The 15,870-nt window shown below is 42.6% G+C and overlaps 1 protein-coding gene across 1 annotated transcript; it reads right to left on the bottom strand.

Annotated features, from left to right (window-relative positions):
* Window positions 1-1,280: 1,280 nt before the first annotated feature.
* Window positions 1,281-9,106, bottom strand: LOC124000057 (pyruvate dehydrogenase (acetyl-transferring) kinase isozyme 2, mitochondrial-like). The gene is made up of 11 exons (XM_046306161.1): window positions 8,825-9,106; window positions 8,069-8,210; window positions 6,674-6,745; window positions 6,212-6,396; window positions 5,359-5,448; window positions 5,051-5,128; window positions 4,805-4,881; window positions 4,552-4,650; window positions 3,557-3,667; window positions 3,235-3,348; window positions 1,281-3,107 (listed from the first exon to the last, which is right to left on the bottom strand). Exons 1-11 carry the CDS (start codon window positions 8,940-8,942, stop codon window positions 2,964-2,966), a joined length of 1,230 nt encoding a protein of 409 aa, XP_046162117.1. The 5' UTR covers window positions 8,943-9,106; the 3' UTR covers window positions 1,281-2,963.
* Between the last annotated feature and the right edge of the window lie 6,764 nt (window positions 9,107-15,870).

Below are 15,870 nucleotides of genomic sequence, written 5' to 3'. Positions count from 1 at the left end.
CTCGTTTTTAGCTATGTTAGAACACATTAGCCAAGTTATATTATGCATGAGTATAGGTTCCTATGTACAACCGTTTTTTTTTTTAAACTAAGTTTGTTGTTACAGTTGCTATGCTAAGTTGTTTTGACCCATCTTTTAAGTTTGGATTTCTTTTATCATTGTCATTAGAAAAGTGAAAACTATTGTGCTATAAAAGCGTAAACAAAGTGAAGGTAATCAGAATTTAATGTCAACTCATCAATCTTACTCCGAGGACCATCTGTGGGACGAGATAGTCCCCTGCACTCTTAGAAAAAGGGTTTCAAAAAGAGTGCAGAGGTTCATCATCTTTTGAATCACTTCTCTGATTGAGCGTCATGACTGGCGCAGACATCATGTTCACCGCCGCCGCCTCATATAACATATAGGCCTGACCAACCACGTCCACAAACGGCTGCTGTACAAAATGTTCTACAACGAGAGGAGTACAGCAGTTTGACTCAGTGCGCTGCCTCGCACACACACATACACACCTATACTTTCCAGGCATGTACCCTTTCCAAGAAGCGGAAATCAGTTTGAAAGTGAATGAATCAACATCTGCAGAAGAAACACATTATGAAACCATCCCCAGTTACCCGTTGTTGAAATATAAATCTTGCATGAAGCAACGGGAAATGTAAAAAAAAAAAAATGGGATGGTGATTTCATTTTGTACTGTACATACTGTACATATAACTGTATAAGCAACAGCTGAAGGCCCAAAATTCAAATTCTGTAGATTTGTAGTGAGTCCCACAAAGACACCAATTCAACACTCCTGAGGTGCCTTTGAAGGCAGTGGAGAAACAGTACTTGATATAACTCAGGTCTATATCTCCATGCATGGTAGGCTCCTGGCTCCTACACTTGTTTTTCTCTCTTCAAGAGACAGTTACATAAAGCTGGGCCGTGCTCTCCTCTCTGATTGGTTACAAGGGTGCCGCCAGACGGGTCAAGATTGATTGCTTCCCGCATCAGGCTCTCTCCATCCCGCCCCCTTGTTCTCTGATAGTATGTATATGTTTAACTGTTCTAGGAAGAGCAGACTGTAGAGCTGAAATGCTGAGACTGACTCTGGATCAGCACAGCAAGTCACAGCATTGACCTTAACTCAGTCATAAACGCATACGCTGGCCCAGAAGGCTGCTTATTTAGCAGGTATGACTGACCTTTGACCTTAGCTGTGACGTACTGTATCGAACCACTGCCACAGTTGTTCGTGCATGTGTTTGTTTTTTAATCAAGACAAGAAAAATAACTTCATTATTTGACAATATTTATTTTACATAATCACTTTCTTCATAAAAATAAGACTTTCGAAATGTACATTTTGTTCAATTCAAGTAAAATACAAACCAAACTAGCGTTCTGGCTTGATTGGAAGATACTCAGTTGACTGGGTCAACTGTAACTAGGGATGCGCACACATCTGGACCAATAGTGTTCATACTATTTTAAAACAGGACAAACTGTCACTACAGTGGTACCAGTAACAAACTTCTACAGTGCAGTCATCCATCTTAGAAAAGGTATCTCCACATTTTATTCTACATGCTACATCAAGCTATTCACACAGGCAAGGAATTCCATCCAACACATTTATAAACTGAGAGGTCACATAGGCCTATGTGTTGGTTCTATTTTGGGGTTTGTTGTTTCAAGGAGTTTAATTGTATTAGAAACTTTCAGTTTTAGATATTGATTCACCAAGTTTCCAACAGTTCTACATTTTGCCCCAGTTCTCTCATCATCTTGATTCTAATTCTAGTAAGGCTATATGAGCACAAACCATACATTCTTGCACGCGTTTTGGACATTTTGTTCAAGCTAATGGAAAGAAAACAATGTTGCGTATACATTTTTCTCACTGACCAATCCACACAAAAGTAGATCCATATACAATACATTATTTTTATACCAGGAAAACAATGACTAATTGGCTAATATTCGTGAACAATCTGTTGTCTGCATGCATAGGCAATTATCAAGGACATTAGAAGGACATGAGAATGTTTGATGTTTGAAATGTTGGCCACTTGGCAATAGGCACTCATCATCTTTAATACACGTTTGCCATACTATGTGATGCAGTAGAGGAGTTATGTTGCTACAACTTCAATCTTCATGACAGGTTATAACAGGACATAGCTGCTCTGACTAACAAAGGGTGGTGCCAACAAGGCTAACCAGACGCTGGCTGTCTCCATGCTTTACAACACTGATAACGGCTAAGTAACACACCCTTTGTGTGCTCTCCATACTCTTACAAGGATTTGAAATGATGCGACCTCCACTGAACAATCCTCAAATGAAGTGGCTATTCTTCACAGAGAATACCATCATGACTACGTACTTCCCCTAAACCTTCAAAGCTCTGTAATTGTCAATCCCATGTTCTAATGGAATGACAAGATCTCCCACTTGCGCATTTGTTTTTTTCTCCTTCTCTGACCATCCATCTTTGCCAGGATCCATTTTTCACACCTTCCCTCCTTCACTTTCAGGCTCCCCTCCTTCACTGTCAACCCCAAATCCAGGTGTTCTAAGTGGGGCAGGAGGCTCCCGCTAAGGGCCATGGCGTGGGATGGAACACACTGATCAGACTGTATAGCAATTTGGAGAGCAGGGTAGTTTGAGATCAACAATCACTTGCACTTTGGAAGATGGCCTTTCTAAGGCACTGGTTCAATCCCCTGTCCCTGAACCCCCTTCCTAGGAACACAACTTTAGTGGGGACAGGAAGTGAGTGGGTTTCCCACTTCCTGAAACAGGACACCACCAGGGGCTTTAAAGCTGTGCAATCAGAGGTTTCTTCCCTTCTAGACTTCCTCCAGCATTGGTTCACAACGTCTTTCCCCCACTACCACGTCAACATTAGGTCCCATTGAGATTTGGCCCTTTTTCTCTCTCCTTAGGGCTTAAGGTAATTGAAAGGTCAAAGTTCACTTGGCGACTCTGTATATGGCCAGGTCCAGAGGTTCCTTACTGGGAACACACCAGTCATCTGCCTCCAGGTTAACTTTGTAGTGTTTCAGAGCTGTCTTGTTGAACACAGGAAGCCTCTCCACTGAATCTGTGGACAATGCCTGAGGGAGAGAGTGGGGGATGGAAGATAGAGTTAGCAATTAGCATGTCTAGGGATGTGACAACTTATTATTAGTAGTTTATTAGTATCTGAGGTGCAAAAAGAGGTAGTAGGTAGTTGCCTCTTACCTTCATGTGAATGACAGCGTCAGTACCATGACCCTCCATCGAGTATAACTGCAGGTCTCCCTGGAAGTAACGCGCGTAGAGGCGCGAAATGGGAAGCCCATAGCCAAAACCAGCCTGGAGGGACACACAATAGGGGAAATGTTATGGCTAACAAAAATACATTGACATAGTTGGAACTATTAGCACAATTAAAAATAGGATCTTTGGCCTCAAGATATAGAAATGCTGCTAAAGAAAACAAGGTTATCTAGTCGTAAGTATGGCGCCTGTGTGGTTTTAGGTTCTGTGAGGTTATATAAGTAGATGTGTGTATATCACTCACCAGTGGGGCCCGGTGATTGTCACCGAAGTCGGGTCTGGGAGCTGTGGAGTACATGTAGCTGAAGAGTGTCTCAATCTTTCTTAAGGGGACACCACCACCCCTATCCATCACCTAAAAGAGAGACAGAGAGAAAGAGAGAGAGACAGATTACACTTCAGCTCAATCCAATTTATTGACATTATCTCAAATGTTGTATTTTTCAATCTGGGGCTATTTAAGTAGAGCTAACACCAGCTAACACTACAAGAATACATGAAAAAAAATCCTATTATATAAACCTTGGATTAGAACATTGGGCCAGAGAGAAGAAAATGCTGAGGTCATTAGGAATAATAATCAAGGCATCTAGTGCAGAGTTGAGCAGATGGACCGGGTGGTGGAGGTGGATTATGAGAGGATTTAGCTCAATTCAGTGAGACAGCCATAGTTTCACATTCACCACTGCTAAGATTCTAATTGGGGGAAAGGTTAACAATATCAACCAATAGCAGCTTTAGTTAATCCCTTACTAAATATAGCTTTATATACTTTGTCCAATCCTGTTAATGAGAGCATGGCTCAGTGGCTCTGCATTAATCATTGACAAGAATGATGCCTTGGATAACTCAATTAAGGCTGTAATAGGGGGTGAACAAGGCTGAGAGCACAATAGAGAGGTAAGCTATTGCACAACATTACAGCCAGCATCATCTTTCTCTTAGAAACCGTTGGGTTGTTTCAACTAAGAATTTGAGGTGGTTATGCAGCGAGGGAGTTTCAATGAATAACAGAATTGGGTTTAAGATTAGAGGTCACATACTGTAGGCCTATGTGTTGGTTCTATTTTGGGTTTGTTGTTTCAAGAAGTTTAACTGTATTAGAAATGTTCAGTTTTAGATATTGGTTCACCAAGTTCCCAAAAGTTCTACACTTTGCCCCAGTTCTCTCATCATCGCGATTCTAATTCCTACAAGGCTATATGAGCACTGTGATTGGAAGTCTGCCCTGTCACTCACCTTGATTGACAGGTCCTCTCCGCCAAGGGCCACCATGACTCTGATGGGTGGGAGGTTGTGGCTGACTTCATGGGTCTCAATTGTAGCTCTCATGGCATTCTGGGGGACATCAGAAGAGAACGTCCAGGTATTTGTCAACACATAACATCTGACCAAACATCATTATACTTTGATATTACTGTACTAAAGTCTTGCAGCCAATGTCCTCCCTATCATACATTTTGAGTTTTACGATATCATTATATGGGCTCACCTTGAAGAGCTCAAACAGCATGTGGTAGAGATGGGAGGGGATATAAGTGATCTGGATTGGATCTCTGACATTGTTGGCTGAAAAGGAAATGATAAGACACTATGAAGTGTGCATAATTGCATTTGTTTATTTCCCTATAGCTACTAACGTAATGCATGTGATGCCATTTAGCTTTTAAGATAATGTGTTTTCTTTTCTTGAAATTCACATTAATTGTGAGGGTGTGTAGAGGCCTGCTGTGCTTACAGTTCATCACCCTTAGCTCCAGCTCAGGGGCCCCGAGATAGTACTGCTCACAGAGCATCTTGGCACTCTCAAACGCATCTGGAGAGAAAGAGACGAGAATGAATGAAATGTAATTAGCTGTTTCCGGCTCTCACTCCACAAACAAAAATGGACACGATCGCCAAATGTAGGTAGAGACACTCTTTGTGAATTACCGACTTCAAGTAAACAGAATAAGCACTTCCAACTGGGTCTTTCTATCCCCCCTACCACCTCATTTTCACCTCAGACCAATGTAATGAGTAAGCTCCAAAGACTGGTTCTCTTACCTCGAATCACTTCAGTGACATCACACAGGGAGTCAATGCACCCGATGGTGTTAGGGTGGGCTGGGTTGGTGTTCCCGTCGAAAACAAGCGCTGCAGAGAAAAAGGGGACAAGGGGAGGAGGCAAGGAAAAGGGGGAAGAGTTAGAATGTTACGTGTGATGGACCAAGTCCAAAATGTTTTGGTGAATGATTGAAAAAGGCAAGACTGGGCAGGAGAGAACCGGCAAGGCCCAGTTCTGTTTGAATGACCTTGGATAAATGGTGCTGAGGTGGGGGGGTTGAACCTTTTTTTCATTGGTTTCATAAGAGCTGACAACACAAAATACTAACCTACTATAGTCGGAACATTCTAGAGGCAAAACAAGTAAAGTGAGGTCTTTATTTTCATAACAACCCTATTTCTTGTCCCATAGTCAGGCCTCCGGTCTGAGACTGTCAAAAAAGTCTACCACAGCATGTGCCAGTCTTTCCATGCCAACCCTTGTATAGCTGGTTGCCAGCACAATTAGAACACTACTTGGATGTGTTTCAAGACTAACAGTGTAGGCATTAATCTCAGCTTCAAATGGCTTGCTCAATGCCAGGGCCAAATTGTTGCATTGCATTATGCTTGAGTTGCAAGTTCAGTTAAGGGGAATTGGATTGATCAAGGCCAAACTGATTTAGGCGAATCGCTGTCAACCATCATCAACAGCTATTTACTAAGAATTGCTCCTCTGGAATTGGTGAGAGGTTGGCAAGTCCCAAAAACACATCCCCTAAAATATGTTTGAAATTAAACAGTTGCTTTAACTGACAAGCTTATTTTGAATTGATCAATGAGGAATGCATGTGACCTCAGAGACGGGACTTACTGTGCTGGTTGATGAGCATGCGGATGGAGATACGACTCATGTAGAATCGGTCCAGGAAGTACTGGATGTTCTGGCTAGTGACCGGGTCCTGGCCAAAGGTGTCTTTGTACTCAATGACGCCCTGCGCCATAGTGGGCACCACATCATTGTGCCTGTTCCTAATGGTCTCCAGGGACTCAACAAACCTGGAGAGAGGGAGAGAAAGGGGGCTGTCAATCTTAGACTTTAACAATCCCCCCCAACATGCAATAACTAGCTAGTTTTTCAGAGTTAGGGTGATTAATATATGACATTTAGAAGACGCTTTTATCAAAAGCTACTCGCCAGTCATACATTTCACATACAGGTGGCCACGGTGAGAATCAAACCCACAACCCATGGCATTGCAAACACCACACTCTACCGATTGAGCCACACAGAACCACAATACTGAGGAGTTAGCAGAAGCTGGTGCAAACTTACGATTGCAAGACACTGTGGTCGTCTGGGCTCTTGTCAAGGAAGTCCAAGATCTCCGTAAGGCTTTGGATGTACCTAGAAGAGAGAGAAGGAAGAGATCATTTGGTGACCTTACTATTGCCACGTTAAAATCAAACAGACATTTTGTCAACATTTGTTTAAACACCTAAAAACATTGATTCTCAATAGTAAAGCAAAAGGCTATTGGGTCTGTCAATAGAGACTGTCAGTAGATAGCGAAGGTACTTTTGCAGTACTTTCTCATTTTCCAGTTGGCTTTTGGACCAGCTAGGTGCCATTCCTGCATCATTCTGATACCAGGACACCCCTCACCCGTCTCGCATTGCTAGGCACATTTTGTGTGTGTGTGTGTGTGTCTCAATATGTCCATGTGATTCCAATGCACAGCAGTAGTAAATCTACTCCACTGAGACTCATATGCTGCTTAAGGACAGCACAGTGAGCCTCTTCTGTCCAACTAAATCAAGTCAACGTGAGCCTTCATTTCTGCACAGGCTTTTCCTTCCAGCCTGCTTCTCATCATAAAATTTAGTCATAGCAATAAAATAAACCAAATAATACCATACAGTGTAAAATCATGTTATAACATAGAAGTGCAATAAAATGACATTATCAAATTATAGTTAAGGCAGGGTAGCCTAGTGGTTAGAGTGTTGGACTACTAACCAGAAGGTTGCAAGTTCAACCCCCCGAGCTGACAAGGTACAAATCTGTCATTCTGCCCCTGAACAGGCAGTTAACCCACTGTTCCTAGGCCGTCATTGAAAATAAGAATTTGTTCTTAACTGACTTGCCTAGTAAAATAAAAAATAAATAAAAAATTCCAATGCACATTCTAAAACCTTAGATTTCTGCCATTTCTTTTTTTCGTAAAAGTTATTGTGTGTCTTTCAAAGTGCATTAGGCTTTCATTGGCTATTACACAAGTGCAATGGTACAGTTTGCACTTGAAGTTCCCCTTTCACACTCGAGCGCGCGTAGCAGTGGTGGACGTAGGCTACTGCACTCCCCCCTCGTTTCAACTGTTCCTGCCAAGACAGCCGTTAGTCGAAAACAACGAGGGGAGGGGAGGGAACTGGGACAAAGTTCACGGCGCGAGTGAGTGGCGCACAGCTGGGACACTAGAGCTATGCTGGCCTGTCCTGTGCATTGGCCAAATGTCCATAACAACAATGTTGCTTAATCAAACCCCAAGTATGTACGCTATGCTGCAAACAATAAACACGTTTGTGCTGACACTATAGGACAATATATCATAGTATATTATAGGGCGACATTTTAGGCTACTGTCCCGTTAAAAGTTTACGTTTTCACACACAAAGCGAGTTATGTAAAACATTTCCGGATAAGTTCCTGATTGCTCTTGCTGGCTCTTACCAGCGTTGCACCAGCTGCACCGATGGTGTGGTCAACAACCGGTCCGGTAAGAGGTTGAGCTCTTTCATGATGTTGGACAACCGGACGGGGAGTTCTTGCCTGAGGAAGGTAAAGGATGTCTTCTCGCAGGCATTTGTAGAACCTGGAGATGGTGGGTGTCAACGTTATATAAGCTAGAGCAAAAGTGTTTGAGGAAATATCGAGACAATTGTGTAATAATAATAGCTATTATTTTTCATCCTCATCATCATCTGTGCATGCCAAACTATGGCCTATTCAGACAGGCTTCTGCCTATTCTCGTATCGTTACTGAAAACAATGGTAACGTTGTACCCTACATTTAAACATTATAATTGGCTAGCTGGAACAAGCCGGTTTCCTTATGTAAACATATTCAGTACATGTGACTGCTATTTGTGGTCAAACTTGAACCAGCCTACATCCGTATGTAGTATTGTTTGGACATGAAACACCGCAGTGTAAACAACTATAATTTGACATCTAATTACCATATTCAGCGTTGTAGTTTAGATTGAGATTCCACCACTATGTCCTTTATGGTTGAATTACCATTTTATTTACATTTGCTACCATCTATTATTCTGCAAGCTAGCAAAACATACAATGACATCCCTCTCTATCAGTGTGCACGACACTGAAATTAATATTGAAACACTGTGTCGCTCGAATTCTTTGCAGAGCAACATTATGCCATTGTTATTCAAAATTATGCTGTTGGGTTTGTATTCTACTCACCGAAATCCAAGAATTGCTTCATAGACAAAGGTGATGGTGAGAATTTGGAGAAATGGTCAATATGCTTTGGCACGTTTGCCAAAGCAGCGTTCTTCATCAGGAATCTGACAAACTTCATTGTGCAAGGCAAATAAAAACTCCTTTGATAGTAAAGACAAATGGAAATGTCCGTTCAGAATACAACACGTATCGCTGCTGTCAGTTTAGGTCTGTCTCGAGTGTTTACGTACCAATGTTGATTTTCTGACGATTGCGATAGTCGGAATTGTCTTGAAGTAGATTTCTCCAGCCAATAGCATTGCTTTATGCGCAGGACTGGCCAATGAGAGTGGGCGGTGGGTGCGCAGTGCTTGGAAACCCACCCCACAAGATATGGTCAACCACCCAACAGGGGCATGATGATGGAGTTGACAGATTGTTTATGCCACCTCTAATGTACATAACCTCAATTAACCTACTGGTAGCCCACGTCTGTCGCCTGTCTGGAAATAATCTCTGCTATGCTGTTGACAACCTCAACAAGTTGACGTTCATGGATGGTAGCCTACTGCTGTCCAGAAAACAAGGGCTCCATTTGAATGTTACTGTGAATGCAGGGCACAGGTTATCGCATTATAATTGATAGCTCATTTACATTTCCCCACATTCCTGTGTTCATTTTACTTGGAAGCATGTTCACCATGGCATCAACCCCAAAAACGTGTTAACCTGTTTGTTTTGGATATGGATCCCCATTAGCAGACAACTTGTCTTCATGGGGTCAATACTGTACAAAAATACTTGACATGTTTACAGTAATGGTATCAATACCTGGTCAAGGACCACTGGACTTCGCACACCCTCCATTCCAGTCAGAGAGGGGTAAAGAAAAAAACAAGTCAAGACCATTCACACCAAGCTTACATATCTGGTGGACTAGGCTCTGCAACAAACAAAACAAATCCTAAGGAATTTGAGTCATTTGCAACAACAACAAAAAGAAGAAGAATGAAGTACATAACTAGAAAGTTAGAAAATAGAACATATATTCCCTTAGACAATACCAGGCAAATGCAATCTAAAACAGGAGTGTAACATCACGTGGTGCCATTTGTATGCTATAGTAGTAAACACGCCACCATAATCCTTCTATGGTGTTCATTCACAACAAGGTGAGAGTTTATGGAGTGGGCGGGCCACCGTGTTCCCATAACAAGGTTAAGAACACAACATAGAAAAGCCAGAGCATGTGTTTCCATCAACAAGGTGAGGTGCGTGACAGAGCATAGACAGAGAGAATAGATAGGGAGAGAGAGAACAGGCTTGGGTTTATGGTCAATGACAACAGCAGCAGTGAGAGATGGGAGTCTATTGGTTAGAGTTGGCTGCTTATACCAGAGGCAGAGGGCTCGAATTGAGGACGACTGGCTACTATTCTAAACTCTGTGTGGTGAGCTTTCTGGCACCCAGAGCTGATGAGGCATCAGCCAAGTGGTGATAAACAGACTGGAAGAGGAGTGGCTATAAGACTCAGGCTGGTTTCCAGACTTGCCCCCTACAAGATCATCAGCAGACTCCATCATCTAGCATCCTCTGTCCAGCTCCCTTCGCACAAACCATGAACTGACCCTCTCTATCTGCAGAGGATGCAGCTTTCAAAGGCTTGGCCTCTACAAGATCATCTAGCATCCTGTGTCCAGCTCCCTTCACTCAAACCATGAACTGACCCTCTCTATCTGCAGAGGGTGCAGCTTCCAAAGGCTTGGCCTCTATTGGTTGACCCGTCATGACATATTACTTGTTTGTTATTTTGCTCTTGGAGCGCTATGAAATTCTATGAAAAGGAAGAAATTATTGTTCATTATCACCAGCTAAATTCCACTATAGCGCGTGTGTGTGTGTGCGCTCGTGTGTTTTGAGAGAGAGATACAGAGAGAGAGAGAGAGAGAGAGAGAGAGAGAGAGAGAGAGAGAGAGAGAGAGAGAGAGAGAGAGAGAGAGAAAGACAGTGAGTCTGGGGATTCTACCCTCTTTTCGGACAGGGTGTGGGCATGATCGTCCAATGTGATGGTGAGGATTCATCCTAATACAGCATGTAGACAAGAGGGCACAGTTAATCCAGTTGACCAGCACCTGTCTTTTGATGTAGCTACATAGCTATGTTTACTCGTTAGCTAGCTTGTGAAGGGATGTGACGAGACAGCGCGACGAGGAGAGGAAGAGTTGAAGTGTCATTTAGAGTGATTAGTTGTTATGGTAGTGTAATATAAACACAGGGCAGTGATCCAGTTAATCGGACCAGCAGACATGAGGGACCGTGCTCATAGTACAGGATAATGTAACAATAAGTTGGACCAGTGCACCATGTGCAGGGAATAGTATACTACCCTGCTGCTTTGACAGTGTTAGCTGTATAGCCTACTAGTCTGCAAACCGTAGAGCCTGCCTACACAGTAGTGTCCTAACCGTCTAAAGTTCACCAGTGTTGTCATATATACCCTAAAGGAGGCCAAATTAAAGTTCCTATACAGTGCAATAGACACAATGTTGCTCAATAGGCTCAATTGTTGTGGGCCCAAACAAGAGAGAGGGATAGGAACATGTTGATTACGTAATACAGTATATATCAGTATGGAGAGCACTATTTGCTAAATGTCCTCATACTGAAATGCTGTAAGCACATACAGTAGCACAATGGCCCATTGCCAGTCAATGGATACTCGCTTTTGCAGGCCAGCAAGCAATGCACCAACCTATTGCTTTGCCCGTGGCCTGCGGGGGAAATGACAGAAACATTTGATCTGAGTGAACAGTCCATTGGTTAACAAGGTCGGGTGTATTAACTTGTATTTAACTAGCACCACTTTTTAAAGAAATAACATTTATATACGTATTCTGTATTTCTATGTTAACCATTTTGAGTAGTAATAGCTAATACTATGGACGTTTGAAAAAATGAAAATCATCTTCCTGGTCCTTCATCATGGTCCTTCACCCTCCTCTTGCTATAGAAACAGTGTTGTACTGGACCAGAGTTAACTGGAAATAATGTCAGAGGAGATGAGACAGGTCTTGCCCAATTTGTCCAAATGTCGGATCCTAGGAAAGATCCTTGTCACAGTGCATCACTCAGCACTCTAGACCACACATTTCAACACGTTTAATCGTCAAATTAGGTGACGAACAGAAACAGGTATTAATAACCTGTATTAATATACTCATATAATATGAATAACCATGTATTAATAGACTGCAAATGGCGTACACTTATTAATAATATCATGCATGGAAACGATTGGCCCAGTACACTGATCTCTCTTAGGAAGCCCCTCTCCCTCGACCTCTCACCCAGTTAAAACAACCGCCTCTCCCCTTCTACCCAGCCCAATATAGTTTGTTCACATGGAAAAGACAAGCTGTGGTCAAGGGGAAGTGGTAATAGATATTGGGATGCCAATCATTCAGCATCCAGTGAAAGCCAAGCAGTGACAGGGCAAAAATACATGTAAGGAGTCCGGGATGGTTTTCTTGAAAGAATTTCCTCTTGAAGGACAATACAAATCATCAATCAATGTATCAATCAATGTATGTTTACCCAGTACCTAGTAAACATTTGCTTTTTCAAACGGTAAAGTCATTAAATATGCATTTACCATTATTGATATACTTCTCATAACCGCTCAGGAAGGAGACGCGCTCTGTCTCTTAGAGTTGAACGTACTTTGGTGCGAAAAGTGCAAATCAATCCCAGAACAGCAGCAAAGGACCTTGTGAAGATGCTGGAGGAAACAGGTACAAAAGTATCTTTATCCACAGTAAAACGAGTTCTATATAGACATAACTTAAAAGGACACTCAACAAGGAAGAAGCCACTGCTCCAAAATTCGCCATAAAAAAGCCAGACTATTATTTGCAACTGCACATGGGGACAAAGATCGTACTTTTTGGAGAAATGTCCTCTGCTCTGATGAAACAAAAATAGAACTGTTAGGCCATAATAACCATCGTTATGCGTGGAGGGAAAAGGGGGAGGCTTGCAAGCCGAAGAACACCATCCCAACCGCGAAGCACGGGGGTGGCAGCATCATGTCGTGTTGGTGCTTTGCTGCTCAAGATATTAGTCAGGAAGTTATAGCTTGGTTGGAAATGGGTCTTTCCAAATGGACAATGACCCAAAGCATACTTCCAAAGTTGTGGCAAAATGGCTTAAGGACAAAGTTAAGGTATTGGAGTGGCCATCACAAAGCCCTGACCTCAATTATTTTTTGTGGGCAGAACTGAAAATCGTGTGCAAGCAAGGAGGCCTAAAACCCTGACTCAGTTACACCAGCTCTGTCAGGAGGAATGAGCCAAAATTCACCCAATTTATTGTGGGAAGCTTGTGGAAGGCTACCCGAAACGTTTGACCCAAGTTAAACAATTTTAAGGCAATGGTACCAAATACTAATTGAGTGTATGTAAACTTCTGACCCACTGGGAATGTGATGAAAGAAATACAAGCTGAAATAAATCATTCTCTACTATTATTCTGACATTTTACATTCCTAAAATAAAGTGGTGATCCTAACTGACCTAAGCCAGGGAATTTTTACTTGGATTAAATGTCAGGAATTGTGAAAAACAGAGTTTAAATGTATTTGGCTAAGGTGTATGTAAACTTCCAACTTCAACTGTACATACAGTATGTGGACATCCCTTCAAATTAGTGGATTTGGCTATTTCAGCCACACACGTTGCTGACATGTTTATAACATCGAGCGCACAGCCATGCAATCTCCATAAACAAACATTGTCAGTAGAATGACCTTACTGAAGTGCTCAGTGACTTTCAACTGGCATAGTCATAGGATGCCACCTTTCCAAGAAGTCAGTTCATCTAATTTCTGCCTTGCTAGAGCTGCCCTGGTTAACTGAACTTAACTGCCCCGGTCAAATGTAAGTGCTGTGATTGTTAAGTGGAAAGGAACAACAACTCAGCCGAGAAGTGGTAGGCCACACAAGCTCACAGAACGGGACCGCCGAGCGCTGAAGTGCAGAAGCACATAAAAACCGTCTGTCCTCAGTTGCAACATTCACTACCAATTTCTAAACTGCCTCTGGAAGCAACGTCAGCACAAGAACTGTTTGTCCTGAGCTTCATGAAATGGATTTCCATGGCCGCCCACACGCCTCAGATCACCATGCGTCATGCAAAGCGTCAGCTGGAGTGGTGTAAAGCTCGCCAACATTGGAATCTGGAGCAGTGAAAACGTGGTCTCCGGGGTGATGAATCACGCTTTACAATCTGGCAGTCCGACGAACAAATCTGGGATTGGCGGATGCTAGGAGAACACTACCTGTCCGACTGCATAGTGGCAACTGTAAAGATTGGTGTAGGAGGAATAAAGGTCTAGGGCTGATTTTAATGGTTTGGGCTAGGCCCCTTAGTTCCAGTGAAGGGAAATCTTAACGCTACAGCATACAATGACATTCTAGACGATTATGTGCTTTCAACTTTGTAGCAACAGTCTGGGAAGGCCCTTTCCTGTTTCAACATGACAATGCAACATGAATGGGCTCCCGAGTGGCGCAGCGGTCTCAGGCATAGCATCTCAGTGCTAGAGGTGTCACTACAGACCCTGGTTCGATTCCAGGCTGAATCACAACCGGCCATGATTGGGAGTCCCATAGGGCGGGGCACAATTGTCCCAGCGTCATCCGGGTTTGGCCAGGGTAGGCTTGTAAATAAGAATTTGTTTTTAACAGACTTGCTTAGTTAAATAAAGGTTCAATGATTAGGTTATTTTTTTAAATGTCCCCGTGCACAAAGCGAGGTCCATAAAGAAATGCTATGTAGAGATCGGTGTGGAAGAACTTGACTGGCCTGCACAGAGTCCTCAACCCATCGAACACCTTTGGGATGAATTGGAACGCGGACTGCGAGCCAGGCCTAATCGCCCAACATCAGTGCCCGACCTCACTAATGACCGTGTGGCTGTGCGGTCTTGTCGCGTATATCCTGCCTCCACTGTGACTCCACTAGGCCTAGCTAATAACTAGAGACTCAAAAGCTCAGACTAGTAATATTCCATTTATTTCCATTCAACTCAACAGTTTAAATGAAGTTGAGCAGACATGAAATGATTGGGAGAAGGGCTTTGAGAAGTGTGTTTGATTAGCACAGCGGTACGTCCTGGATCGAGGAAGTTGACACGTCATTTAGACACTGATAGTCTAAATACCCATGTACTGTAAATAGATTGTATGACTGTGAGGTAGGCTATAGTTTCGTATTGGTGGATGAGACCTTCTTGATTACGATATCAAGGTCTCAACTTGGTCGCCATCTGCTGGCTATATTATATTTTGCATGCAGGACATTTACCACAGAGAAAGAAAGAGAGAGAGAGAGTGAGAGAGAGAAAGAAAGAAAGAGAGAGAGAGAGAGAGAGAGAGAGAGAGAGAGAGAGAGAGAGAGAGAGAGAGAGAGAGAGAGAGAGAGAGAGAGAGAGAGAGAGAGAGAGAGAGAGAGAGAAATTAAGTCAAGGTGATCTATGGCGTGAATGGAGTCCGAGAGGTGGAAGGGATCCCTGTCGACAGATAATGGCGACACTGTGCAGTCAACTAAAGCCACCATCTGCAATGATTGCATTATTTTAGAAGTTCCAATTGGTGTATGTCCTGTGAGCAGATACAATAGGGACACTGTAGCATGTAATACCTTTTCTACAAGAGTCCATATCTATTTCCTCCACAGTTGACCAAAGAACATCTAGAACCCCTTTCATTTCAATACCTCGTAACTTTGCATATCTGGATCAGAGAGAATTTATTCTCATAAAAATAATCAAGCTCCATCACTCAGTGGGGACAGCATGAATAAATAATGTCCATAATTGAGATAAAATGAATCATCAATCTATTTATACAACAATCTAATCAAGCTTCAACGTCAGCACTTTGTGTCAGAATGGATTTTTTATTCTGATTCAGGCAGTTATGCAACCAGGGACACAAAAAGATCCATGAGCCGAAGAATGTGACAATTGAACACTACCTATATGATATGGGGATGTCATGCTTGTTTTT

This window comes from Oncorhynchus gorbuscha, linkage group LG16 (assembly GCF_021184085.1).
Source record: "Oncorhynchus gorbuscha isolate QuinsamMale2020 ecotype Even-year linkage group LG16, OgorEven_v1.0, whole genome shotgun sequence".
NCBI classification, from domain to species: domain Eukaryota; kingdom Metazoa; phylum Chordata; class Actinopteri; order Salmoniformes; family Salmonidae; genus Oncorhynchus; species Oncorhynchus gorbuscha.
This window is presented reverse-complemented; position numbering and strand designations above follow the sequence as displayed.